Source organism: Acipenser ruthenus, chromosome 2 (assembly GCF_902713425.1).
Source record: "Acipenser ruthenus chromosome 2, fAciRut3.2 maternal haplotype, whole genome shotgun sequence".
Classification (NCBI taxonomy): Eukaryota; Metazoa; Chordata; class Actinopteri; order Acipenseriformes; family Acipenseridae; genus Acipenser; species Acipenser ruthenus.
In genome coordinates this window covers 29912740-29936118 of record NC_081190.1, presented here as the reverse complement: position 1 = coordinate 29936118, position 23379 = coordinate 29912740, and the positions used below count along the sequence as shown (strand labels likewise).

At 35.7% G+C, this 23379-nt stretch overlaps 2 protein-coding genes and 1 long non-coding RNA gene across 7 annotated transcripts in view; 1 reads left to right on the top strand and 2 right to left on the bottom strand.

Moving 5' to 3' along the window:
- Window positions 1–7738, bottom strand: part of LOC117973245 (sorting nexin-30-like) — a 34584-nt gene extending 26846 nt beyond the window's left edge. For both annotated transcript variants that reach the window (XR_009307918.1, XM_034924906.2), the window contains exon 1: window positions 7386–7738. Coding sequence is in view for 1 of the 2 variants with exons in the window: in XM_034924906.2 (XP_034780797.2) it covers window positions 7386–7526 (141 nt within the window). In the remaining variant the exon portion in view is untranslated. The remainder of the gene's footprint in view (window positions 1–7385) is intronic.
- A 328-nt stretch (window positions 7739–8066) lies between these two features.
- On the top strand, window positions 8067–17570 carry LOC117420706 (SOSS complex subunit C). 4 transcript variants are annotated; one of them, XM_034924910.2, is made up of 5 exons: window positions 8067–8199; window positions 10145–10183; window positions 14981–15074; window positions 16200–16290; window positions 17084–17570. In XM_034924910.2, the coding sequence occupies exons 2-5, from the start codon at window positions 10153–10155 to the stop codon at window positions 17177–17179; spliced, it is 312 nt and encodes a 103-aa protein (XP_034780801.1). In that variant the 5' UTR covers window positions 8067–8199; window positions 10145–10152; the 3' UTR covers window positions 17180–17570. The 4 variants fall into 4 exon arrangements, with proteins under 4 accessions (XP_034780801.1, XP_058849729.1, XP_033890136.1 ...); XM_058993746.1 differs by having other exon boundaries at window positions 10119–10183; XM_034034245.3 differs by having other exon boundaries at window positions 10116–10183.
- On the bottom strand, window positions 16288–23379 carry LOC131698915 (uncharacterized). The gene is made up of 3 exons (XR_009307922.1): window positions 23015–23379; window positions 17046–22700; window positions 16288–16549 (listed from the first exon to the last, which is right to left on the bottom strand). It is a non-coding gene; the product is annotated as an uncharacterized LOC131698915 (long non-coding RNA).

Here is a 23379-nt window from a genome sequence, read left to right as displayed (position 1 = left end):
CCACAGGCAACACGGTAGAGCTTTCATGGAGAGGGCGCTATTGCTATTAGAACAACTGTTCTCATTATTTCTTTAAAAACGCTCTAGAAGCAAGGATTTACCTTGAATTTTTAATGACTTGTCAGGTTTTAGGAAAAAAACAAATAACTTTATTGAACAAATAACCTCTTACTTGTCAGAGTTACATATAATTTATCTGGACAGTGCCAGATAACTGAATGAAGCAATACTCAACCGTCCATGTCTCTGTTTGTTGTTGTTGTTGAAAGATGCTGGCTGAGCTGCAGTCGAGCTGACAGGCTGCGATTGGCTGACTTTGCAGTTGCAGGTACTGGACTGGTTGCTTTCATCGGTGCAAAGTATTGATTGGCTGGTTTTGGTGGATAATAAACTAAATGTGGACCAGTTGTGTCTTGTTTAATTTTTGTGGTCCAATAGATGTAAACTGAGCTTTCATTTCGGCAAGTCAAAATGAAAAAGCCGGTACTTGCGCGGATTGATTTTAAATTTGATTCAGTTGATGCTGTGGCGTAGCAGTGGGCATCTACAATCCGATAGAATCATGCTAGGACTACAAGCTGATTGGCTGACTATACAGAATCATTTTCTAATAATCACAGGTACATTGTACTGTATGTGTGCTGGGACTGGTGTTGGTAGTCAGTTGTACATGATATTGGAGGAAAGGAACCAAATGGTGTCGTACTAATGCACTCAAGACCCAGCTTTACTCCTCTCCTCCCTAGAAGCAAGACACTGGTGAAAAGGAACATGCATGATCAAATGGCTGTGCTCTACAGACTGAATTCTCTACAGTACTTTTGCTGTGCAGGATTATAGAGATTAGTGAGGCATAGCTAATATATGGATGGAATGTACCTATTATTTCTGTCCCTCTTGCTTGTATGAAAATCATATTACAGTATCTTAACTGCCCAGCACCAGGAGGCATAAATGAATATGGTCAGCTAGTGAAGCATCATTATTTCCAAGCTGGAGGCCAGGGGAAAGAAATCGCACGAAACTCTTAAAGTTCATCCTGTAGGGCAAAATATGTCTACACAGTAGTGGAAAAAAATGAAAACGTCCATTATGAATTTTGAATAATCTCATAGCAGTTTATCAACAGAGAGGGGCAATTTTAACAAAAGGTAATGCTGCAATGTAATACAAAAATGTTGTACTGAAATTCTCACATCGCCTTTGTGCCAAATCACACCTGCAGGACACCATAGCTCTGACCTGTTGGCTTTGCATAAATCTTGTTGATACTTTGATAACAAAAATCTTGTTGATACTTTGATAACAAAAGAGATGAAAATTCCCCTTGATCAGACTATATAAATGCAAAACTTTGAAACGTACAGTATGTAATTCATTAAAAAGCACCATACAAAATGATAGATAGATAGATAGATAGAGATAGATAGAATCTGAAACAGACAACTTTGAAATTGTAAAACTGTACAGTAGCTTTAGAGGTCTAGTTGGGTCCTCTCTCTGTCTTAGAATTAAAGCAAGATGGGACTGGATTGTCTCCATGCCCAGTTTACAGTTATGTACCAACAATCAGACCTTTAGATACCTGCTTTTAAACCAACAGACATTTGTTCCACCACTAGTTTTATATATTACATTACAGTACCACTAAATGTATAGACTAGATGTTACATGTTGCAAAATGTTACAAAAACCTGGAACCTTGTCGTGTAAAAATGTTTTTGCAATTATAACATGGATATACAGTAAGTGCATCAAACAATGATCATTACTATTTTAATTCAATTTCAAAAAATAAATAATAATGATTAAAGTCAATATGGACAAGTAACAATTTATTAACAAAAGCTCCCCCATGTCTGTTTAAATGGTATATTTAGCCTTGAGTTCAAAGTGGTGCAGGTGCTTTGAAAGGTAATTAACTCAAACAGTCAAGGTTGTGGGTAAAGTGAAAACTACTGCAGAAACTAGAAAAGAACACAGCCTGGTGAGGTATCTCCTCTGACTGAAAACATGTGAAACAAGGATAGCATTTCATTTTGGAAATGGTATTCAGAGTGTGAGCCACAACCCCGCTAAATTATCTGAATCCACAATCTCAATCTCAAAGTGGGGCTTATGGATTAGGCAGGATAAATCACTCAAAGAAAGTCATTTAGAAAGACTGTATGACTGCAGGTACAGTAGCTGAATCCTCCTGAAACTAAGCCTTCACTCTTTTAAACAAAGCTCTGGGGTACTCTGACTTGGGAACAGCACTCTGAACTGTGCAATTCCTTATTGCTTTCATGCTGCAACAAGACACAAGCAAAGTTCAGAGGACCCACTAATATTTACTACATATTTAAGAACTCTGCAATCCCTTTTGGGGTCTCCATGGTAACACCAGTTAAAATGTATTATTTTAAAGAGTTTAAATGTAAAAAAAAAAAAAAAAAGTTTGGAGTAAAATGAAAAGCTTACTGTAGTAATTTTCCCCCATTTTAATCTTTCTCTGCGTATTTAGTTGAAATGGAACATTGGATTACATTCAACTTTCTGTATTAAAGCTCTAGGTCTCCATGTGTGAATTCTCATATTGCAGCTCTGGTGCTGTCAGATCAAGGCCAGTTGTACTGGGAGACTCATAGCCAGAGTGCTATGTCAGATACTGCAAAGGCCAACTGTACTAGAAGACGACTGTTTTTATAGACCCTGATTAACACCAACATTGAACTACCTTACCAAAGGTAACATTAGGTAGTCTGAGATTAGTACTAATCAAGGTATGTGAAACCAGACTTAAGCATTGTAGTATTCCCCTATTTGTGATGCATACTGAAACATGCGAAGAACCTTCATTAGCTCAAGTTTATGTGTACTGGTATAACATATTCTGGGGGTGCCTGGAAACTGTCCGTATGTCACACATTCTTTCAGAGAACATCTTGCCAAATTGTGAAAAAACGTATTTTGGCGATCTTATTTGGCTTGCTATAGATGATTTTAATACAAACCTGCAAAAGCAGTGAACTTTCCAAACAGCTAGGCTATATAATTGAACTTCCCAAATTGATTCATATTATAGAATTTGAGGCATTGTAACCTTGGAAACTACATCAGGGTGATGTATTGTGTACTGCTTACAGTATAATATGTACTTTGATTTCATGAATGCATTGTACTGTATGTCCTCTTTTCCTTCAAACAAATAAAATAATAATAATATATTTATTTTTATATAGCATCTTTCATAGTGAACCAACATCACAAAGTGCTTTACAGAGTGACCTTCTGGTTACAAACCCTGGACTTTAACCACTGGACCACACTGCCTCCAAAGTATGTACAGTACTCATATTGGCAAAACAAGATATCCCATACCAAAGTACGTTGAATATGGACAAATCACTGGGTTTAAGAAAGAAAGAAAGAAAAAAAACAAAAAAAACCCACATATATATGATTTACAGTAAGAACCAAACCCTGGAATAGAATCTAACAGGAGGTGTTCTGTATACAAACTACAATCATGTTGTGGGTCAAAAATACTTACTGCCTTCAGAAACTTGTGAGCTGGTTAAATAAATCATGGTTTTATTCTGCACTGATCAGGGTTGTAGTAACTCGTCAATTTTTCAAAAACTTTGTTCACAGTTTTAACACACTGTTTATTCTGCCATCTATGTTGTGCAACTTTTATGCCAGCGCTCGGTATGTATTTATTAATTCTGCAACTATTATATGTTTGATGAATTCAAAATGAGTTATACCCATCAGTGTGCAGCACACCAGGCAGACATTGCTGCGTGCAATCTCTCAAATAAATGCTTTTTGAGTTTGTTGGTGCATCTATTTGTTCTAAAACAGCAAGTCTCGAGGTAAGCCTTTTCTTTAAACGCATCAATTTCTAGAATGGCAATAATTGTCCCTCGTAATTAGGGGGTGTTTTGTAATGGGTTGATTACTTTATTTTGTTATCAGTTTAGCTGGAGTGGCTACACAGACATCTGGAGGCTTAGGACTGAATTGCAGGTTAAAAAAAAGAAAAAGTTGTGAAAGGCGCAGGGCCCTGCTTATGAGATATTAGCAGTTGTAGATATGGATTTGCAAATTCATACAAAAGCTCAGCTCACAGGGATTACTATTGCTGATAATGTGTTACAATTAGCAGGGTAGACTGCAAAACAAACAACTCATGCAACATACAGTACCAGGTACACCTAAATTGTAGTATCAGCAGCATCTTATATTTTAACATATGCAAAAATATAGGACAAATGATCATTTCTCATGTTACTGATGGCTTTTTTAGTTATTAATTTTTTTTTTTTTTATAACTCTAACTAAACTAATCTATAGGTTAAAAACGTTAATATAAATCCATATAATCTAATAATGGTTTGCTGACAAAAAAAAAAAAAAAAAAACTGGGGTCACTGGGGAAATATACAAAATTGTCTGGCCACTTTATTTCATACAGTATACAACTAGAGACGTCTGTATACACCAAATTAGGAAGTGTTTGGATCCAAACAATAACATGACTGTGATTTACGTGGTAAGATTTACGGGGGGGGGGCGTGGGGGGGGGGGGTGGTGAACAACAACAAACAAACAATGAACAGCACCCTTTCAAGCACATGGATTTCTACCTTGTGTAATAATGCCATCGCAGAAAAGAGTCCTGAAAAAAAGCAGGTGGTCTTACACAATCTACAAAAAAAAAATCTGCAAAACGTGATCATTTTTTCAGGGAGCTCCATCCTCGCAGGCTTGAATCTAGGCTGCTGGTTGCCAGGCCGGTGGGGAGGTTTAATATCCTGGTCAGGGATCTTGTCGCCTCTTGGTGCACGGCTACCCCCTGTCTGCAAAGTGCTGAACTGCTCTCTGTGCGTCTCGATGACAGCCATGTTCCTCCGAACAGTGAACACATCATCGGAAGAGATTGGAGGTGCTCAGTGTTAAAAAAAAAAAAAAGAGTAGCTGCTACCGGGGAGCACGGTCGGAGGAGCTGGTTATTAAGGCTATGAAACTAAAACTGTACAGTCAGCTGTCTGCCAAAAACTTCTTTTCTGACCCTGTGGGCACAAGCCACCCTCATGCCAGGAAGCCAGCAGCCACACAGGTCAGTTCATACAATTAAAAATGTACAGATGCAGCTCTTGCAAAAAAAAATTAAAAAACAGCATTTCCTGAACACATACATTGTTATTATTAAGTTAAACTGTTGTTTCTTTCTGCAGCTAATAATTTGCTTTATATATGAAACGTTGCTTCAGAAAAAGCTGTGTTTTCTGTAGTTGTAGTTGAGGAGGACAGTGCTGACGTAAATACAATCGAAAACAAACTGACAACACCAGAAGGGATGTAAGAGGAAGAATTCTCAGCCGTGTCACCGTGGCGACCAGGACACTCTGCCTGAAACAGACAACGATGACGTAAGCATGCGTGCTGCGCTTGTAAGACTCCAATGTGCTATGGAGCTGCATCCGGATCTAGAGCCAAATTGAGATTTTTTTTTTTTTTTTTTTTTTAAAGCACTGAAAGTTTGCTGTCCATACTTGCAAAAAAAGGTCGTCCAGTTGAGCATCGCAGAGTTCTTCACTGGAAACAATTTGCACTAATGTAGTCTACCTGTTCCGTACATTCCTGCACTCACATTACTTTTTTGCACTTACTATTTATTACATTCATGGGTTTTAATACATCTTTTATTAGTGTAATGAGTGTCTTAATAAAGATTTAACCGCATACATGCTTGTTTGCTTTGTATGCTGTACTGGCGATTGGGGAACATTTTGAATGTCAGGTTATTGTGTGGAAGTTTATACCGTCCATCGCTTACTGCGGGTGAATCACTAACACAAACGCGCCTTTCTAAGCGTTGGCTTTCTCTTTATGTACATGGTGCATCTGAAGGGCGTGCTAGGAGGAGATGGTCGTGAAATGATGAAATGCTGCAATGTTGTTAAAAAAAATGTTTTATCTTAACTGATACAATAGTATTATCATTAATATTTTCATTTGTCTGTTTAGCATGAACATTAAGAGGAAGCAATCTATAAAATATTCCAGGACCAAAAACAAGTGCACATTTCAACATCTGCTGTGCCACTATCAAACAACAGCATCATTATGACACAACAATGCCACCTGCAATGTGCCACTATCACAACAAAGGCTCACTGTTGTAGCATAGTACAGTTCTCTCTGCAAAGCACCACAACTACACTAGCTACCCCTAAAGTACATAATTCTGAAGGATACATTCTCATAACAAAAATAATGTCACCCTTATACTCTACCCAGTACACTTCCTGTTCCACATCATCCTGCTAACAAACAGATCCCTGTGGCATTTCACCAGCATGTCCTGTAGCACTATCTCCAGCTTCAATATATTCATTTAGTTACTACAGTACAGTATTGTATTTGAACCTTTTCAGTTAATCATGGAATGCTAATTTCTTGAAAAAACAAATGAGAAATGCACAAATCTGATTAATCCACATTTAATTGTGCCCTGATTCCTATTCAGAATTTGGCCTTAATGTACCTGACAGGGTTTACAGAAACTAGGACAAGTAGCAACAGCTAACACCCCAGAGTACTTAGATAAGGGTCAACCTTTCCTTGTGCGTGATACTGGGGTACAGTACTTTATGTCTGGTACTTAAGGTACTTAATTTCATCTCACCACCAACATAGAGGTTTGGTGAGGGGATTCATATCATTATTATTTTGAAATTGCTGGTATGTTGTTCGGTTGACAGCAAATCTGGAACACCTACCAGTCTCTCATCTGTGACATACCGTAAAGCTTATAATTATATAAGATTATGAATCACACAAACTAAAAACAGTAGTACTCTCCAATTGTCATGTGTTTGTTTGTTAGAAACTCATACACGCTCCAACTACTACTACAGTAGCAATATGTGTGTAGAGCTAAAAGTGTTTTCAATCTAACATAACTAAATAATTTACTGACCGAGATATAAAAAAAAAATATAAAAAGTTAAACGTACTGAAGTTATGAATATGGTGTAAACTTCAACTGCAAAGCGCGACGTTAAATGTTTTCAACATTAGTATCGCATGTTATAATAAAATGCTTCTGACAGGCATTTTAAAAAAAAAAAACTCATAATCTTTACCTATCGTTTAAACCTGACCACAGGTTAAATGTAATGTATTTTCTTGCATTAGTAAAAAGACGGTTTTGCCCAACATTTTATTTTACGCTTCAGAACTATATATAAAATCGTGTGTGCAGCACGACACCAAACAACCTACTTTACTTAACAATGAAAATTGGCTTTAACTAGTTTTCATTTTGAAATGTTCTTTCAGCAGGTATCACACTGTTATGTGCTGTATGGAATACGTCGGAAAGTGCTTACCTTGTCCCCTATGCTGCTGGTGTTCTGTAGCTCTGGGCTGGGTGTTGTGAGTGCTGCCTCCTCGCAGGAGAGAGGATGGCAGACATCATGAATGGATTTTTTCCCCGAAGACGGTAGCAATTTTGGTGTGCTAACACTCATTGTGCAAGCGACGGGGCAATGGGTCTCCACTGCTCGCTCCGATTTTCACTAAACGATTCGCTCTGTGCCTAGTACTGTTGATGTCACTCCTCCAGTGCCAAAACTAACCCAGCCTTTAGGGACTGTCAGCTGACTCGCACAGTGCGCAGCTCAGGAAGTGCTGAATTGAGCTACAGGAAACACCTGTGGACTGATGTGTAATGTTACCATCGGTCACTTGGCAGCGCTGCAGCCTTCCTTGTATCCAGTTACTGTACTGTAATATAAAAACTGCAATTATTATTAGGTGCTTAAATGATAGCATTTTATCAGAATGGCAACAAAATCACCAGTGAAACAGAATGCCACAATACAATAAGTAACTGAAACCAATAACACGATTGCGTGATTTTTCATGTTTTTGTCAGTGTTAATACAATTAAAATGTATCAAGCTCATTTTACTCGAGATGTAAGTTTAAATGTTGAGGCCAAAATTATATCTTTAAAATAAACAATGTGTCGATAACAGAATTCATAAATTGCTCTGCTTTTTTGCTCAACGTAGCAAATGTATCTCTATTCTCCGATTGGTTGGTTCTGCTTTTGCATCCTTCCTTCCTCCAGCTGTGGAAACGTCACCAGAGTGGGACGCATGCACCGGAATAAGACGAGAGTTACCGGTATTGTTTGAAGTATGGTGGTTTGTTTTGTATCTCAATATGTCTTTATTTTGAGGTTACTGTATATACATTTTTTTTTTTATCAAATGGGAATTAATAGGTTGCACAAAAAACAGCGTAGGAGAAATCAAATAGATTCATGCAGCGCTGGTAGTACATGGTTGCATAGTAGTGTACGAGCACAGTGTGGAGATGCTTTTGCTTTGAAACTTCAGTTAGGGTAGGTTAATCATGGGCTTAAAATCTCGACCTTGTAAGTCAGCCACTGTTTTTCATTGGATGTAAGATAAGAACATTTAATAACGTCTAGTTGGAGTTTTAATCAACTTGTACATTAAATAGTGACGCAAAACTTCAAACAAGACATGTAGGAAATTACTCTAACACAAGTGAGGGACTGTTCGACTCTCACCAATATGGAGTGGGGCTGTTCCATCCTTAAATGTTGTTCACAAAAGCTTAATTAGGTACCTTATTAAGAAATAATAATACATTTAAAAAAAATGTCTGGTGCAGATCACATATCATTACAAAACTATAACCCCTCTGCCACATTCACACCAATGCCAGTGCAAGCCTATTAGGGGGGTAATTCGGATCAGGTGTGGAATAGCCACAATGGGCTTATTTTATTTTTTATAGAAGTTCCCATTCTTTGAGACATTAACCAATGTGCACAGGAGAATTCACATTTCAATAATGCACACGATCTATGTACATGAGATCATAGTTTATGTGAGGAATCTATTAGAAATGTTCTTGTATTTTAAAGTAATCAGGCACTTTTTTATTTGGAAGCTACAAGTTTTCATTCCCCAAGGTCTGTGATGATTCTAGTACAGCATAAGCAATCTCTCTTGACAGTAAAATATTTGATTTCATGATAGCTACCTCAAGCAATCAGGTGTTCTTCAACTGCATGATTTTTGTGATGATGGGTCTGTTCTTATATGATGGTCCGAGTACAAAGAAAGCATGGCACTTTTAAAATCATTATTGTAAAATGTGTTTCTAACAGTAGTTATTGCACCAAATGTTAAAATGAGAAGTATCAAGACAATGTATTAAGAACTTGAAATAACAAGTTTACTTGTCCTTCTGCAACACACATTCTAATCCATATAAACTGTACTGTAATACATTATAATTATTATATTCCAAGATCCTCACGAGGGGTTCTTATATGAATTTGCAAATGTACAGCCTACAACTAATAAAAACACCCTAAACCATTTCAGCTAGCAAGTTTCACTGTTATAGAAACTCCTAGCAAATTCAATCTTCAAGTCAGCCTTACAGTATTTTCAAGAATGTTTCTTTGACATGAACAAACCGGAACATACATTTTCTGTATCTTCATGTATAATTCATGTGTTGTGCAGCAATGTCCCCTTATTATACCAACCAATTTAAACATCTATTTTTACCAAATTGTTTCCACATGAAGAGGTCAGTAACAGCTTGTAAATCAGACTTGGATTTCAACATTCAATACAACATGTCACACTGACAAACACATTTTAATAAGCTATAGCACAGCACTAGTAAGTCACAAATTGGTGTGGGAACTTTGTTTCAATGCCAGTAGAAATTATTACGTCAGTCTGTATCTTCCCTACCTTCAGCACTTTTTGATGACAAAAATGCATCACACATTCTGTAATGGAAATCTGCTCTGGATTTTGTAATTGTTCACAGACATATCTTAAATGATTAGTGCTGTACCATTTAATAAAATGGTATTAAGCTTAAGTCTTGCTGGACTGAATTTCAGTTAAAAGCTTGCAAGATTTTCTTTTAAATGTTAAACTGGAATGCAAGTCTATATAATGTTGAAAAGAATGATGAAATATCATAAATCAGTCCAGATTTTTTTTCAGAACAGTTAGTGATAACTATCTATTCTAATACGTTCATATTTTTTGTAGCAGGCTAAAATCATCTACTTTCCTTCTAGTTAGAGAAATGGCATCTACCGGCAATCCTCCAGGTCAGGGTAAGTAAATCTCTTTACTTTGTTAAAATAAAGATTTAATCAAATAAAAATAGTCTTTTCAAGGTAGTGGTGTCTTCAGTGTTGTGCTATGGCGGTCTTTTACCATATACATTATAAATGAGGAAAAGAAGCAAAACACCAGGGTGCCTGTGTGGCACAGAAGGGACTTCAAGTCCTAATGGCTTTCAGACATTTACATTAACCAGTATGTTACATGTTGTTGGAGAAATCTGGGCCCATTCTGTCTTGCATATTTCCTTCAGCTCAGACAGATTGGATGCAACTTTTTTTCAGATCAGGCCAAAGCATTTCTATTGGATTGAGATCTGGGGATTGGGAAGGCCATTCCAGAACATTTATTTTAATTTTCCTCAAGAATTCCAGAGTTGACTTAGCCATATGCTTTGGGTCATTGGTGTGTTGGAAGATAAACTGTGCTAATCAACCTATGAACAGATGGTATTATTGTACTTTGTAGAATATTTTGATACATGGAATTTCATTTGATCTTCAGTCACATACATGTTTCCATTCCCTGAACTGCTAAAACACCCCCATATCATGGTTGAACCACCTCCATGTTTAACTGTAAGGTTTTCTTCAGTGAAGACTTTCCCTTTTTTATCCAAACATACTGTGGTCAATTTTTGGGGGAAGTTATATTTTCGTCTACTTGAACCAGAGCATTTTGTTGAGGAATGCTTCAGATTCCTGTTCATATTTCTAGGCACATTTCAGACTGTTTGTTTTCTGTGTTCAGGTGCCTTTTTAGAGTTTTTTCATCCACTATTATGCCTGATGCTTCTAAATCTTTCTTGAAGTCCTTGGCTGTTAATCTTGGATTTTTTAGCTGCTTGGACGATTCTCCTACCTGCTTGACCTGTAATTTTCTTTGGATGTCCACTTCTTTCAAGCGTTTCAGTTGAATTTGTTCTGTGCTACTTCTTAATTATTGCTCTAATAGTGAGTTTTGTTTTTGCGTATTTCTTTGATATTGTTCTGTAGCCATCTCCTTTGTTGTAGTTTGCTTCGATTTTTTTTTTCTCGCAAAAGTGAATCCAACTCCTTTGTCTTGACCATCATCTGCTGTTTTGCCAAAACTTTCTTCTTCAACAAATATTGAAAATAATTACCTCTTTTTCTGGCTAGTGCCTTTTTAATGCAGCTTAATTACTGTGCAGTGGTTTTCAATCAATGCATATACAGTATTTTTAAATTAGTTCCATTACATAGTGTAAAGGTACAAATATTAGAAATTGCTTGTGTTTTTTTTATATATTTTATAAAGACAGTTTGTTAACCTGCCAGAATTTGTGTATTTTGTTTTTTGTCATATTAATTGGTGGCTAATGTTCACTAAATGCTTGTAGTTAACATGATTTCTTGAATGATGTTATATTAGTGTGGCAATATTTCTGGAAACGTGTTTACTTCTATGGGTGACGTAGGAGAGAGAAAGCACAGAAAGAAAGGAAGAAACCTTGGTAAAAGCATTTTTTGCTTTCTGTACTTAAGATTGTGTTCTAGTGTTCCATTAAGCCCAGCATATAACACCGCCCCTGCACCCCCCCAAAAAAAAAAAATATGAATCACTGAATGTGTGCACTGAAGAGCCAGTCGTAAGAACTCTTTGAAAACACCCTTAAAAAATGAGTTACATTTACTAGGGTAAGCAACCCAATAATTGTGTTCTCATTTTGATCAACATAGGTCTTTTTTTTTCTTTAATTTCTGATTTTTCAAGGAAAATTTGACAGGTAGACATCATATTGTAATACCCTCTGTTAAAGCCCTAACAACGGTAGCCTATGTGTATAATAAATAGAATGGTCCAATTCCAACCACATCCTTAATCATTTAATTTAACCTTTGTTTTCTGGAAGAGAAACAAGTGAGAACCACAGCATCAATGGGTGGATGGTAATACAACCCCCTGAAAAAGTATTGGCCCTTGTTGATATGCTATTACATTTTTTTTTAATTAAGGTTAACATTCATATTAACCTTTCTGTTTTAAATTTATAATTAAAAAACAGACCAATGAATGCATGACAATGCTAAATATATCAAGCTTTTATTATTATTACTATTACTTTTTCTAATTAGACAGCACAATAGATAAGCAAGAACCGTCCGTATTGTTTTACTGTATCATTGGTTATTTTATTTTAAATGTTTTAGTGGTTGTAAAGATGAAAAAAGGTATTCAGGTGTCAAGCAGTTATTTAATAGATGTAAATGTTACAATTGGCCCTTACTGTCTTCAGCATAAACAGATCAGCCTATGCAAAAGACAATGAAAAAACACTGTTGGGCAGAGGGCAGTGGACCGTGAACAGTGAGCTGTTGTAATAATTAAAAGACCAATCCTAATGTTTAAATGTTTCAATGTTTAAAAATAACTGGTAAGAAACAACAGATTTGATTGTTTCTCTATTATTATTATTATTGCAATGCAACAGTTAAGATGGGAATACTATTAAAGCAGAGGCAGTAGGCCTTTAACTGAGAGGGGTACTTCAATAGAATCAAGGCAAGAGTGGGAAAGGTTAATTAAAGTATTTGTTCCTCGTAAATGTCTTTTCTAATCGATGCTATTAGTTCAGTCCTGCACTTCCACATACAGTGACCCTATAATTATGCAAGTGTGCTTATCTACTGTATAGATTGAAGAGAAAGCAAAAAATGAAAATCTTTTAGCACTCCAATGACTTGGGGCTGTGCTTTTGGAAAGGGTATAATGTGAATGAACTTTTAACCCCTCTAAACCTGTTTAAAAAGGTTAATGGATTTCAAATCTGATTTAATTAATCAAAGTAGTCTTTAAAAAGCTCTTAACAAAACACAGTTCTATGAATAGGGCCCATTATTTGTGTATCTTCTGCAATAATAATGAGATTGATTCCGTTAATCTAAACAGAAGTGGAGTTAGATGGTATTCCTGCTATGTTGGTGGAAGCCAGCATTGAACAAATGCAGAATGCATTTCAGGAAATCTGTACACATTTTCATAGATATACAACAATAAGCATTACTGTTAGTATATGCATATAGTATATTAATGCTTATAGTACAGTGTATTGTAGAGGAAATACTAACACACTGAGGTATCCATAATCGTATCAGCCTTTCTTGCTTTTTAAGTGCTAAGGTACAGTAACCTAGTGAGTGCAAATATACATGCCTCTTGGTTCCAGTATTACCGGATCTCAATTTTTTTTCTGTCTGCAATACAATTTTTGTGCTTCATGTTGATGTATGAACATTGTTTTTGTTTCTCTGCTCCTCCTTGCTTGATTACTTTTTAACATTGTGTTTATTTACAATGTTAAACATTTCTGCAAGGTAATTGTCTCACTGTTGTTTATTTCCTGAGACGTGATTCTAATTTTGAATCCTTTCAAACATATTTCTGTCAATAGGTGAACATCTTATCCCTGGTGCATACCAACCTGAAAACCTTAAGAGCAACCATGTATTACACTTCATGGCTGAAAGCGAAATCCGGATGGAAGCTGTACCATTACTGTGTTCTTTACAGATGTAAAGAAGCGGTGCCCATTGAAAGAAAAATGACAAATAGGTTTTAACCTATAAATAGATCTCATTGCCATTCCTTTTATAAAGCACCAGATGCCTGTTTCGCAATGTCATCATAACTTTAGGAAGAGGAAATAGAAAAGCAACAGCGTCGTTGACTCTTTGCGGACTGTGAAAAGCCTACCCTTTTCAGATCGGCCTAATATGACAACTGTAGGGCTTGTATCAGTTCAAATATCCACCTAAAGTATACAGTATTATACCTTTCTAAAATGCTAAGGGTCTGACGATTATTAAGAAAATATGATGGTAAAGTATTACTGTTACCTTGTTTGAATGTTTCCTTTAGAAATGTACTCATAAATGTTATTTAGTGATCTCCAACCTAAAAACTGTAAAATTACCAGTGGTAGCCACAACCCTCAGTAGCAAGGATCAGAAATAATTTTATAAATACCGTGCATGGTTTAGTACGCATTCTTGGTTATATAGAGATATTTAGTATGTTTTTTCAGTAATTTGTACGGTTTGAAGCCATGGTTTATAGTAAACGACCATATCTACTGATATGCTGTGCTTGGGGCTTTAGTGAAATGCATTCAGGTGTCATCCCTGAAGTTTCGCCCATGGATGTTTCACTACAGTAAATATTTTATTAATTTCTTTTTGAATTCATGTACATTTTGGGGGATTTAGTGTGTTTTTAGGTAAGTTCAGTGCTTCAGATTGCCAAATCTGAAAAAGCTATTTTTTATGTCCTTATCAGTCTTTTCTTTTTTTTTTAACAAAGTTGTTTTAAAACATGTCAGTTCTATTTTTGTGGTTGGTATAACATGATATTTCCTGTTGGTTCTTATTACAAAGATGTGTCCTCTCATTTAGATTTTGCTGACGTAATTATATTTAAATACATGTAAAAATGATTTTAAAAATCAATAAATATGTATAGTTCCACGTGATGTTGAAACGTAAAGCTGTATCCAAGCAATGTTACTGAGCACCCACTCAATGTTTCAACAATATTTATGAATTTTAGACAACATGTAAAACTGACATCTTGAATGAGACATTTTATGTAATTGCACTGGAGAAAACATGTGTATTTCAGAAATATAAGATACTGACTTCATATTTCTGGGTGACCTTGGCCTCCAACTTAAAAGGACAGCCATATTTGTCAAATTTAAAGAAGGTTACTAAAATGTGTTTTTTTTTTTTTTTTTTTTTTAATATATATATATATATATATATATACAGGTTTTCAAAATAAAAACCGAGTGGCTATCCTGGCAGAAATAGACAAAGAAAAGAAAAGGCTGCAGAACCAGTCAATGAATAACCCTGGAGCCAGGTACCAAAAAGCATGCATAGAAAATATACAAGCATTTACAAAACACAAACATCTTCAAATGAGGAACACATGTCATTTTTCACACCTACTAAATATTTAGTAAATTGGAAATTATTTAGTAAATTGGTATTATTGGCACACCAGTTTTAAAAAAAGTGTCTTATTACATATGATGTTAAACTATGTGTATACTAATTACTTGAAAGTGCACGCTGTATACGTTTGCTCTATTTGATGATAACTTTGGACAGCCCCTTTCAGTTTTATATATAGTCAGCACTCACATATCAGAACCTATAAAATTTTGACTTCAGTGACGGTTAAACAAGTATGACACATATCTGATTATTTCATTTTGGTCCGTTCCAACGCTTGTCTGTTTTTTCAAGGAACACAAAAACTATGTCAAATACATAGCTGAAAGGACTGTGTTTTAAAATAAGTAGACTTCCATTTAGATGTACTGTAGTTGATTTTGTTGGTAGAGTACTATATGTTCAAGAGATAAAGTATTTTAATTCAGAACAGTATGCTTCTGAAAATATCAGTATTCAAATTGCAGAATATAGTGCTTGATAAGGCCCAAATGTCAACAATTTCCATAGATTTAAAAAAAAAAATATAACGGTTTAATGATTAACTTTTGCATTACCGTTCGCTTTGTTTTTGCTGCATTTTCGTCATGTGAAATTGGAGGAAGTGCTGTGTAACTGCACAGTAGAGACTGATTTCGCCAAAAAAAACCACACATATAAACAAGTACACTTTAACATTGAAGAGATGGGCTTTGTATCAGAAAACTGGTGACGGAGTCAGAAATCGCATGTGACGGGTAAGTGCATTCATTTGTATAATGTATATAATGGGGATTGATTTTATTCTTATAAGGACGGTAAAACGCGACTGACGTGTATCTAGGTAACGGATATCCGAGTGCTGACTGTATACAATTTTAAAAACATGTATTTTAATATATATATTCAAGAAAGTCAGATTCTGTTTGACTCTCCCGTCGGACACCTTGTGAAAAATAAAATGAGTCCATTGATGCTGGGCTGTGGTTTATCATTAGCAATAATTCAGTGGTTTATACTATCTTCATACCTCCTTTTTTAATAATCACAGCATTCCTCTATCAAGACCTGCCCTGAACAAAGATTTTCGAGACCACGCTGAGCAGCAGCACATAGCAGCACAGCAGAAGGCAGCCCTGCAGGTGAGTTGCCAGATTACTCACTGTTAAAGCATATTCATGATTTTTAATGCAGCATACATTGATATGGTACAACCTGTAAATTCAGTTAATAGACATTAATGTCTCATCAGAAGGAGGTCACTTTGCAACAGAAAAGTGGCCCCTTACACCATGATGGGGAGTTGGGGAGAATCACTGTTTCACTGTATCGCTGTTTGCAGCACCTGATTTTCCTTGGAGGTCATCTTCCATGTACGAAGTTCTGACTCCAAGAAGTTTTCTGAATAATATATGATATAAATGTAAGACAAGCAAAAGAGAGCACTGTAAGGATTGTGGAGTGTAGATTGTGGAACAGCAGTGTGGAGTAGTGGTTAAGGCTCTGGACTCTTGACCCGAGAGTCGTGGGTTCAGTCTCAGGTGGGTGATACTCTGCTGTACCCTTGAGCAAGGTACTTTACCTAGATTGCTCCAGTAAAAAAAAAAAAATAAATACTGTATAAATGGGTAACTGTATGTAAAAATAATGTGATATCTTATAAACAATTGTAAGTCGCCCTGGATAAGGGCATCTGCTAAGAAAGAAATAAATCATCATAATAATAATAATAATAATAATAATAATAATAATAATAATAATAATAATAAGGATCACTTGTGCTACTAAGAGAAAGTTCTTTGTTTTAAACTGTGAAATCTGAAACTACCTTAATATAACTTTGAAGCACCTGCACCGTACTTGGTGAAAAACCTTCTGGCAGGCTCAGCAAACTTACTTAGACTAATGTTGCCATGTTTTTGACTCTCTTTTCAGCATGCCCATGCACACTCGTCAGGCTTCTTCATAACTCAGGATTCTTCATTTGGAAATCTTATTCTTCCTGTCCTGCCACGACTTGACCCAGAATAAGGCGGTGTGTACTTGATCCGAGATCTGAAGGAAAGACTCGGTCATACATTCCTTCTCGTATTGTGGAGGAAAAAAAATACAATTAAAACTTTCATTGCAATTCTTCAGCATCAGAATTTCCCCCCTTCCCCCCCAACAGTAAAATTTGACTGCTCCAGATATTTGTATCTTTCAAAGACGACCGTACAGAGCAATTTTGTAAAATGTTCAGCTTGGCTTAACTGTAAAGAACAACATTTGATAATGGAACATTACAAGCCTGTTATTTACCCATAATGACCATGTTTCAGATTTCTCTGCCTGGTGACTGTATGTTAGCTTTTCACAGTCAGTTTTCTGTGCACATTTTTATAATTTACATTTTTCAATAAAGTCTGAAAATGTGGTGTTACACTGTGTGCATTTATTATCTATTCCAACAAAACAGAACACAAACCTGGGACTATTTCCACTCCAGTGCTTTGTCCGTATTTCAAATTCAGTTAGTCTATGTTGACAGTGAATTGTACAAGTATTATATTTTATTGTTTTCAACACATTTATTTTTTTACGTGCAAGTGCTGTACATAGATTGTAAATATTAGACCACTGGAAAAGGGAATGCTGAACATGAGAATCTCAGAATTTATATATTTATATTTATATTAGCATGCAGGAATCTACTTACCAAAGTGGTAGAAGATTACTTTAAATTGTGTCAAGATCATACAAGGACCATCATATAATTTGACAAACCTGCAAGGTGTTTAAATTGTTTTTGGATACATGACCATCGCTTACTGATTATCACCTCAAATTCCACCAGGAATATTGGGGGTATAAAAATAAAACCCAGGTGTGTATTTTCCTGTGCAATAATTAAAAAAAGAAATAAAAACATTTTTCTGTTTTACTATTTTCTAATTGAGCCGCTGGTATTTCCATTGTACTCTGATCATTTTGACTACAATTGCGGAGTGGTTGTTATTGTTATACCAGGGGCCTGTTCATTAAGAGGTTATTATATATATGTCCTGAACAAATGTCTAATTCTTTCCACAGTTGAATGAACGGATATTTGATAAACAGCAGTGAAATGATGTTGGGCTTGCCCTTTACTGTAATCTGTAAATGTGGGCTTTGTTTCACAACGCTGTCGTTGTGTTCATTAAAACCAGTAACCCAGTATCAGGTGGCTCCCAGCAGTACCAAATTAACATCATTTTGTGTGCAATTGTGAGGCCCTGTGGTGGGGTGCACCGCCCCTGTGCATAGTTTTGAGTTTTACGTTGTATGTGGTGTGTTATTGCTGGTGCGGATATAGTGGTTCACGGGGTATAAATTGGGCTATGATGAGTGATTTAAAATGTATATTTTTATTTAGGCACGGGGATTGCACAATCACTTCACGTGCAGATAAAATGTGCTGGGATTCAAGTGAATGATTAATTAGTAATTGAGTCCCTGCACAGCTGTATATATAGATGCACAAATCTCATTCTCATTAATTTTACTAATACTAACCGACATTTTAACATTAGAACAAGCTTTGCATCATCTGCAAATTTGATGAATTTGCTACTCATCCTCCGATCTATATCATTGATGTACATAAGAAATATGTTTACACACTAAAAACAACGCAAGGTATGTTTTATGAACTATATATTAGGGCTAATTTTCAACCCTCTTTCTCCAAACTTTAAATAACTCCTAGTTTTTTTTTAGTTTTTTTTTTTTTTTTTAAGGAGTCATTTTACAAAACTACAACAAACAGCAAAGTAATATAATTCAAGGTTTATTAAACACTCTCAAGTTGTTTGTTTCTCAGTTATGTACCATTAATTAAAGAGTGGAGTAAATGCTTTGAAAATACTGAATGAAAACAGTCTTCTGTGTGGTCAAAATCCGAGACAAAGTTGCAGATGTTTTACTAACTGTAGTTATAACTATTATATGACAAGTGCAAAATAAAAGAGTCATGTAAGTGCATCTTCTAAGTTCTGCAACAAGCTGTTGCTGCAATACTCTCCATGGACTTCATGACGTCTGTTTATTCTAGCTGTACTGTATAATTCTGTCTCAGGATAACAACATTATTTTCCTCATTTTTAGGTCTTTCTTTGGGTTTGTTTTGTGTTGTGGTGAATGCACCCACTCTTGTTTTCTTTGTGCAAACAAGCTTGAGGGGGAGGGGAGGTAATGCGTATTGTCATTCACTTCCTATTTTCAAGTGGCACTGTTCATTTGGCCACCTTTGTGTAGAAGGTTTCATACATCTCTCTCCTACATCATTCCTGTGAGTACTAAAATACCAGACATGACTAAATCCAACTCATTGAGACCAGCCAATCAGAGAGGCAACAGCAGTATAAGAAGACCTCACTACTAAAAAGTATAGGCAGTGAAAGCTATCCATACAATTGGAGATCACTCACAGAATCCAAGAAGAGAAGAGACAGAAGATGAAAACTTTGGTTACCATGACAGTTCTACTCTTCCTCGCTTATCTAACTGGTAAGTCGGAAAGCAGGCTGTTGTTGTTTGCTTCTTTGTTCGTTTGTACAGTGGCGTTTTAAATATAGTGGAATCCTTCTCGATAAAATTGTCTTTTTAATGCAGGTCTCCAAATTGTAAGAGACTGACAAACAGAAGTCTTTATGGTGTGTGTGTGTCTTTGATGGTCAGAAGAAAGGAGTTTGCTGTAGTCTTTAGCTGCTGAAAAATGTCATTCAAACCTTAATTGGATATCACTGAAAAACAGAAGGCTATCCCAATTCAAGATTCTTAACTGAATATTACTTTCAGTCTTGTATTCTAACTGGGTTTGAAATGGATATTAATTGCAGGGGATGGCCACAGTTCAGGTACCTCGAAGCTGTAAGTCCTTTGCAACAACGGTTCCATCTACAAGCATCTGTTCCATCTGTGTGTTTTCTTTTTTTTTTCTTTTAGAACCTGCATATGGACTTCAGAATGACATGAAATCAAAGCTCAAAAGAGGTAAACGTTCCTTTTCCTAATGTGCATTGCCTATCACATATCTGTGAATGATTTATCTATGTAGTGTAACATTTTGTAAATGTAAAATGCCTGTTGTAGAATTGTTTTCACTTTATTTCCTGTGCACGAGACAAAATTGAAAATGGTGAGCCGAAGTCAGACTTCACAGTCTTAGTGATTGTTGTAACATAGTTATAAAGTATATTAATTAAATGAACATAAATGAAGGACAATTATTTACAATTAAAAAAAAAAAAAATATGGATAAAAGAAATATATACCTGCACAATGCTTTTTTACCGATTGCTACCCTAGCTTCTATAGATTCATTTGTTTTATAGATATATAAAGGATACCGGTACAATTTAAACAGGTATTAATCCCTCTGATGAAAAAGTCCTGTCATTAGTACTGTTTATCTCATCATATATTGTACATATATAAATATCCTGTGTCTTCTATTTGTTTAATTTATTGGTAGAGTAGATTCTTGGCACTCCAAACCCTGGTATTGATCTATCATCAGAACCACGCTATCACAGTGAAATAAATACATACTGATAAAAGCAGTATCATTACAGCACAGTCTCTGTATGTTGTATCCAAAGGCATATTAGCGATTGTTGATGAAACTTAAGTATCACAAACATGAAACAGACTATACCAGGCATTTTTTAGTATGATACCGATTACGCTGTAAGTTTGTTTAGAGCCTGGAACCTGTAAAAAAAAAAAAAAAAAAAATGACTTCTGGCTCTCAAACCTCATTTCACTGTATTTGTATTGCATGTAGTAATGCTAAGTGTGTCAAAAATCACCCCTGGAGGAAAACCCCAGGTGGATTAAAATAAAGTTAAAAAGCCACAGTAATTATAACCATCACTGCTTGAATCATTAAAAAAGAGCCCTTGCAGTTAAATAGCTGACACTGTGACATGACAACCGCTGTGTCCCACAGTAAAACCGCTTGAAATTATCTAATTGGATATAAAATATTCTCAGCTGTATCTCAGAACACCTGGACAGCTGAGAAGCGTTTGACTATTACTTCTATTCCTATAGGTAGCCATTTCAGAAGTATAATAGAAAGACACTTCTGGAACCCTTCCATGTATTACTTAGGAACCTGATGTTTAAACTGATAAAAAGAGACAAGGTTGATAAAGTGCACATTGCTGTTTTGGAAAAATATACAGTTTCTTATGTAATCTATAGTCTATATGCAAAATGTTATCACTAAACAAGTTTTTTTTTTTTCTCCAAAATCCTGAACTAAAGATTTCTGTTTTTATGTTTTTTTTAATCTTAGCTTTTTTTTCAAAGAAGTCCTTCATAGTGGCAAGTGAGGAGAACGAAAGATACAGTAAGAATTTAAAAGTTAAACATTCTATAAAATAAGCCTATAGTTCTTGTCTTGCAAAAAAAAAGAGTATTCTTCAAATTAAATTAAATCTTTATAGCTGCTTTTAAAAAGTATCAAATAATAACAAAACATGTTAACTGCATGCAACAATTGCATAAAATACCAAAAAACATAATTTATGTTGATCACAGGTGTTTCTATTCCCCAATGTCTGGCTCTGGGAAGTAAACCACTGACAGTTGTTGGAATCTGTAGTAATACTAAAAGAAAAGTATTGTTTTGACTACAAGGTTTTGTCAATCTTCAATAGAAGACATAGAGAAAGACTTTTGGCAAAACGTTTGTCGTGGTATTTTTTAAGTTTCTTTTAGTATTGCTATATGCATCACCATATGTTTGCTTGTTTGAAATCTTTTGAGCATATCTTAGTGCCTCACAGTATGGCAACCAACACTGAGACATTACAAAAATCAAGGAAATATATGTTGGAAGGCATATCCTGAATTTCCTGGCCTTTTGCCCATGCAGGTGTCAAGGAAGCCCTGTTTCTGTGTTCTCACAACATAACAAGCTGCTGTGGTTAGAATCAGGAAAAAAACATGCTCCCATTCCTTGATTTCCAGTCATATTGAGGGGACATTTAAAACTGTTAGATTACTGATAAGTCAAATTAAATAAATAAGCAACAAATAAATAAACAAGCATTAGTCACAGTTATATATTTGCTAACCTAAAATATTAAATGGGAATCTCATCCAACATGATACCCATATTGGTAAGAGTGTATGTCTTTACCATTTTAGAATTATAGAACCCTGACTGCTTTTTTCTGTCTGTTACACACAATCACACACTGTCTAAGAAAAATCTTATATTTTTTAACTGTAAAGTGTGATTCCAACATTTTAAAAGCAGCAACTATATTTCTTTTCTGCCTAAAACACTGACATTTTCCCTTTAAACACATAATTAAAGTATAGTACTGTCTAAGCTAACTGGATTTAATGATAAAGCTGGATTCATGCACCTTGTCTTTCTCAGGCTGTGTTGTTGAAAAATGTTTCCCACATCTGGAAGACTGTGCAAGTCCCAACACCAAGGCCATGTATGCAATCTCAGGTAGCTGCATTTTTCATTTTTTCTTGAGTAAAGCCATCACATGCTAAAAGGGCAAAACTGACAGTAGATAACAGGTAAAAGGTAAAGTGAAGTAAATAAATGTTGGCAAATGTTACATGAACGAACCTGAGGTTTGTTTGAAATTAACCTAAATGCTAACCAAAAATGTGTCCCATTTAATTAAGTTTATTGTAAATAAAGTGTTACAAAAGGTGTGGTTTTGCTTTTTTGCACAATATAACACTAAAGGCATTTATGAAATTTAAACAGAATAGTGGGCGACGACAGCTTTAACTTGTGATGCTGGGCGCTGAATATATCTTCATACATTTGGTGAGAATGAATGAAGGACAGATCCATGGCTGGCTCACCTGGTAAAGACAGACCATGTCATGCAGTCAGGGAAGTTTAGGTTTGTGTCCTGGATGTGTTAAGTTGCTGATCTTGGCTGAAGATCCAAGTGCTGCATTGGCCTTGTGCTTCTGGAGGTTGGGGAGGCACAGTCTTGGCTTGGTGCTTGATGAGCTTGAGCCATGGGCTGGCCTTTGCCCTCCAGGGGGCAGTAGTGTCGCTGACATCCACTGTCGTCCGAGTTCCTGGATATAAAAATTAGCTTGGTGGTTGGACACAAAAGATTGAATGTATAAAGATATCAATGTACTTTCCCCACAGCAGTTTGCAATGAATATATGTAAAAAATAATAAAACAGCAACATACATTTCTTTATTTCAGACG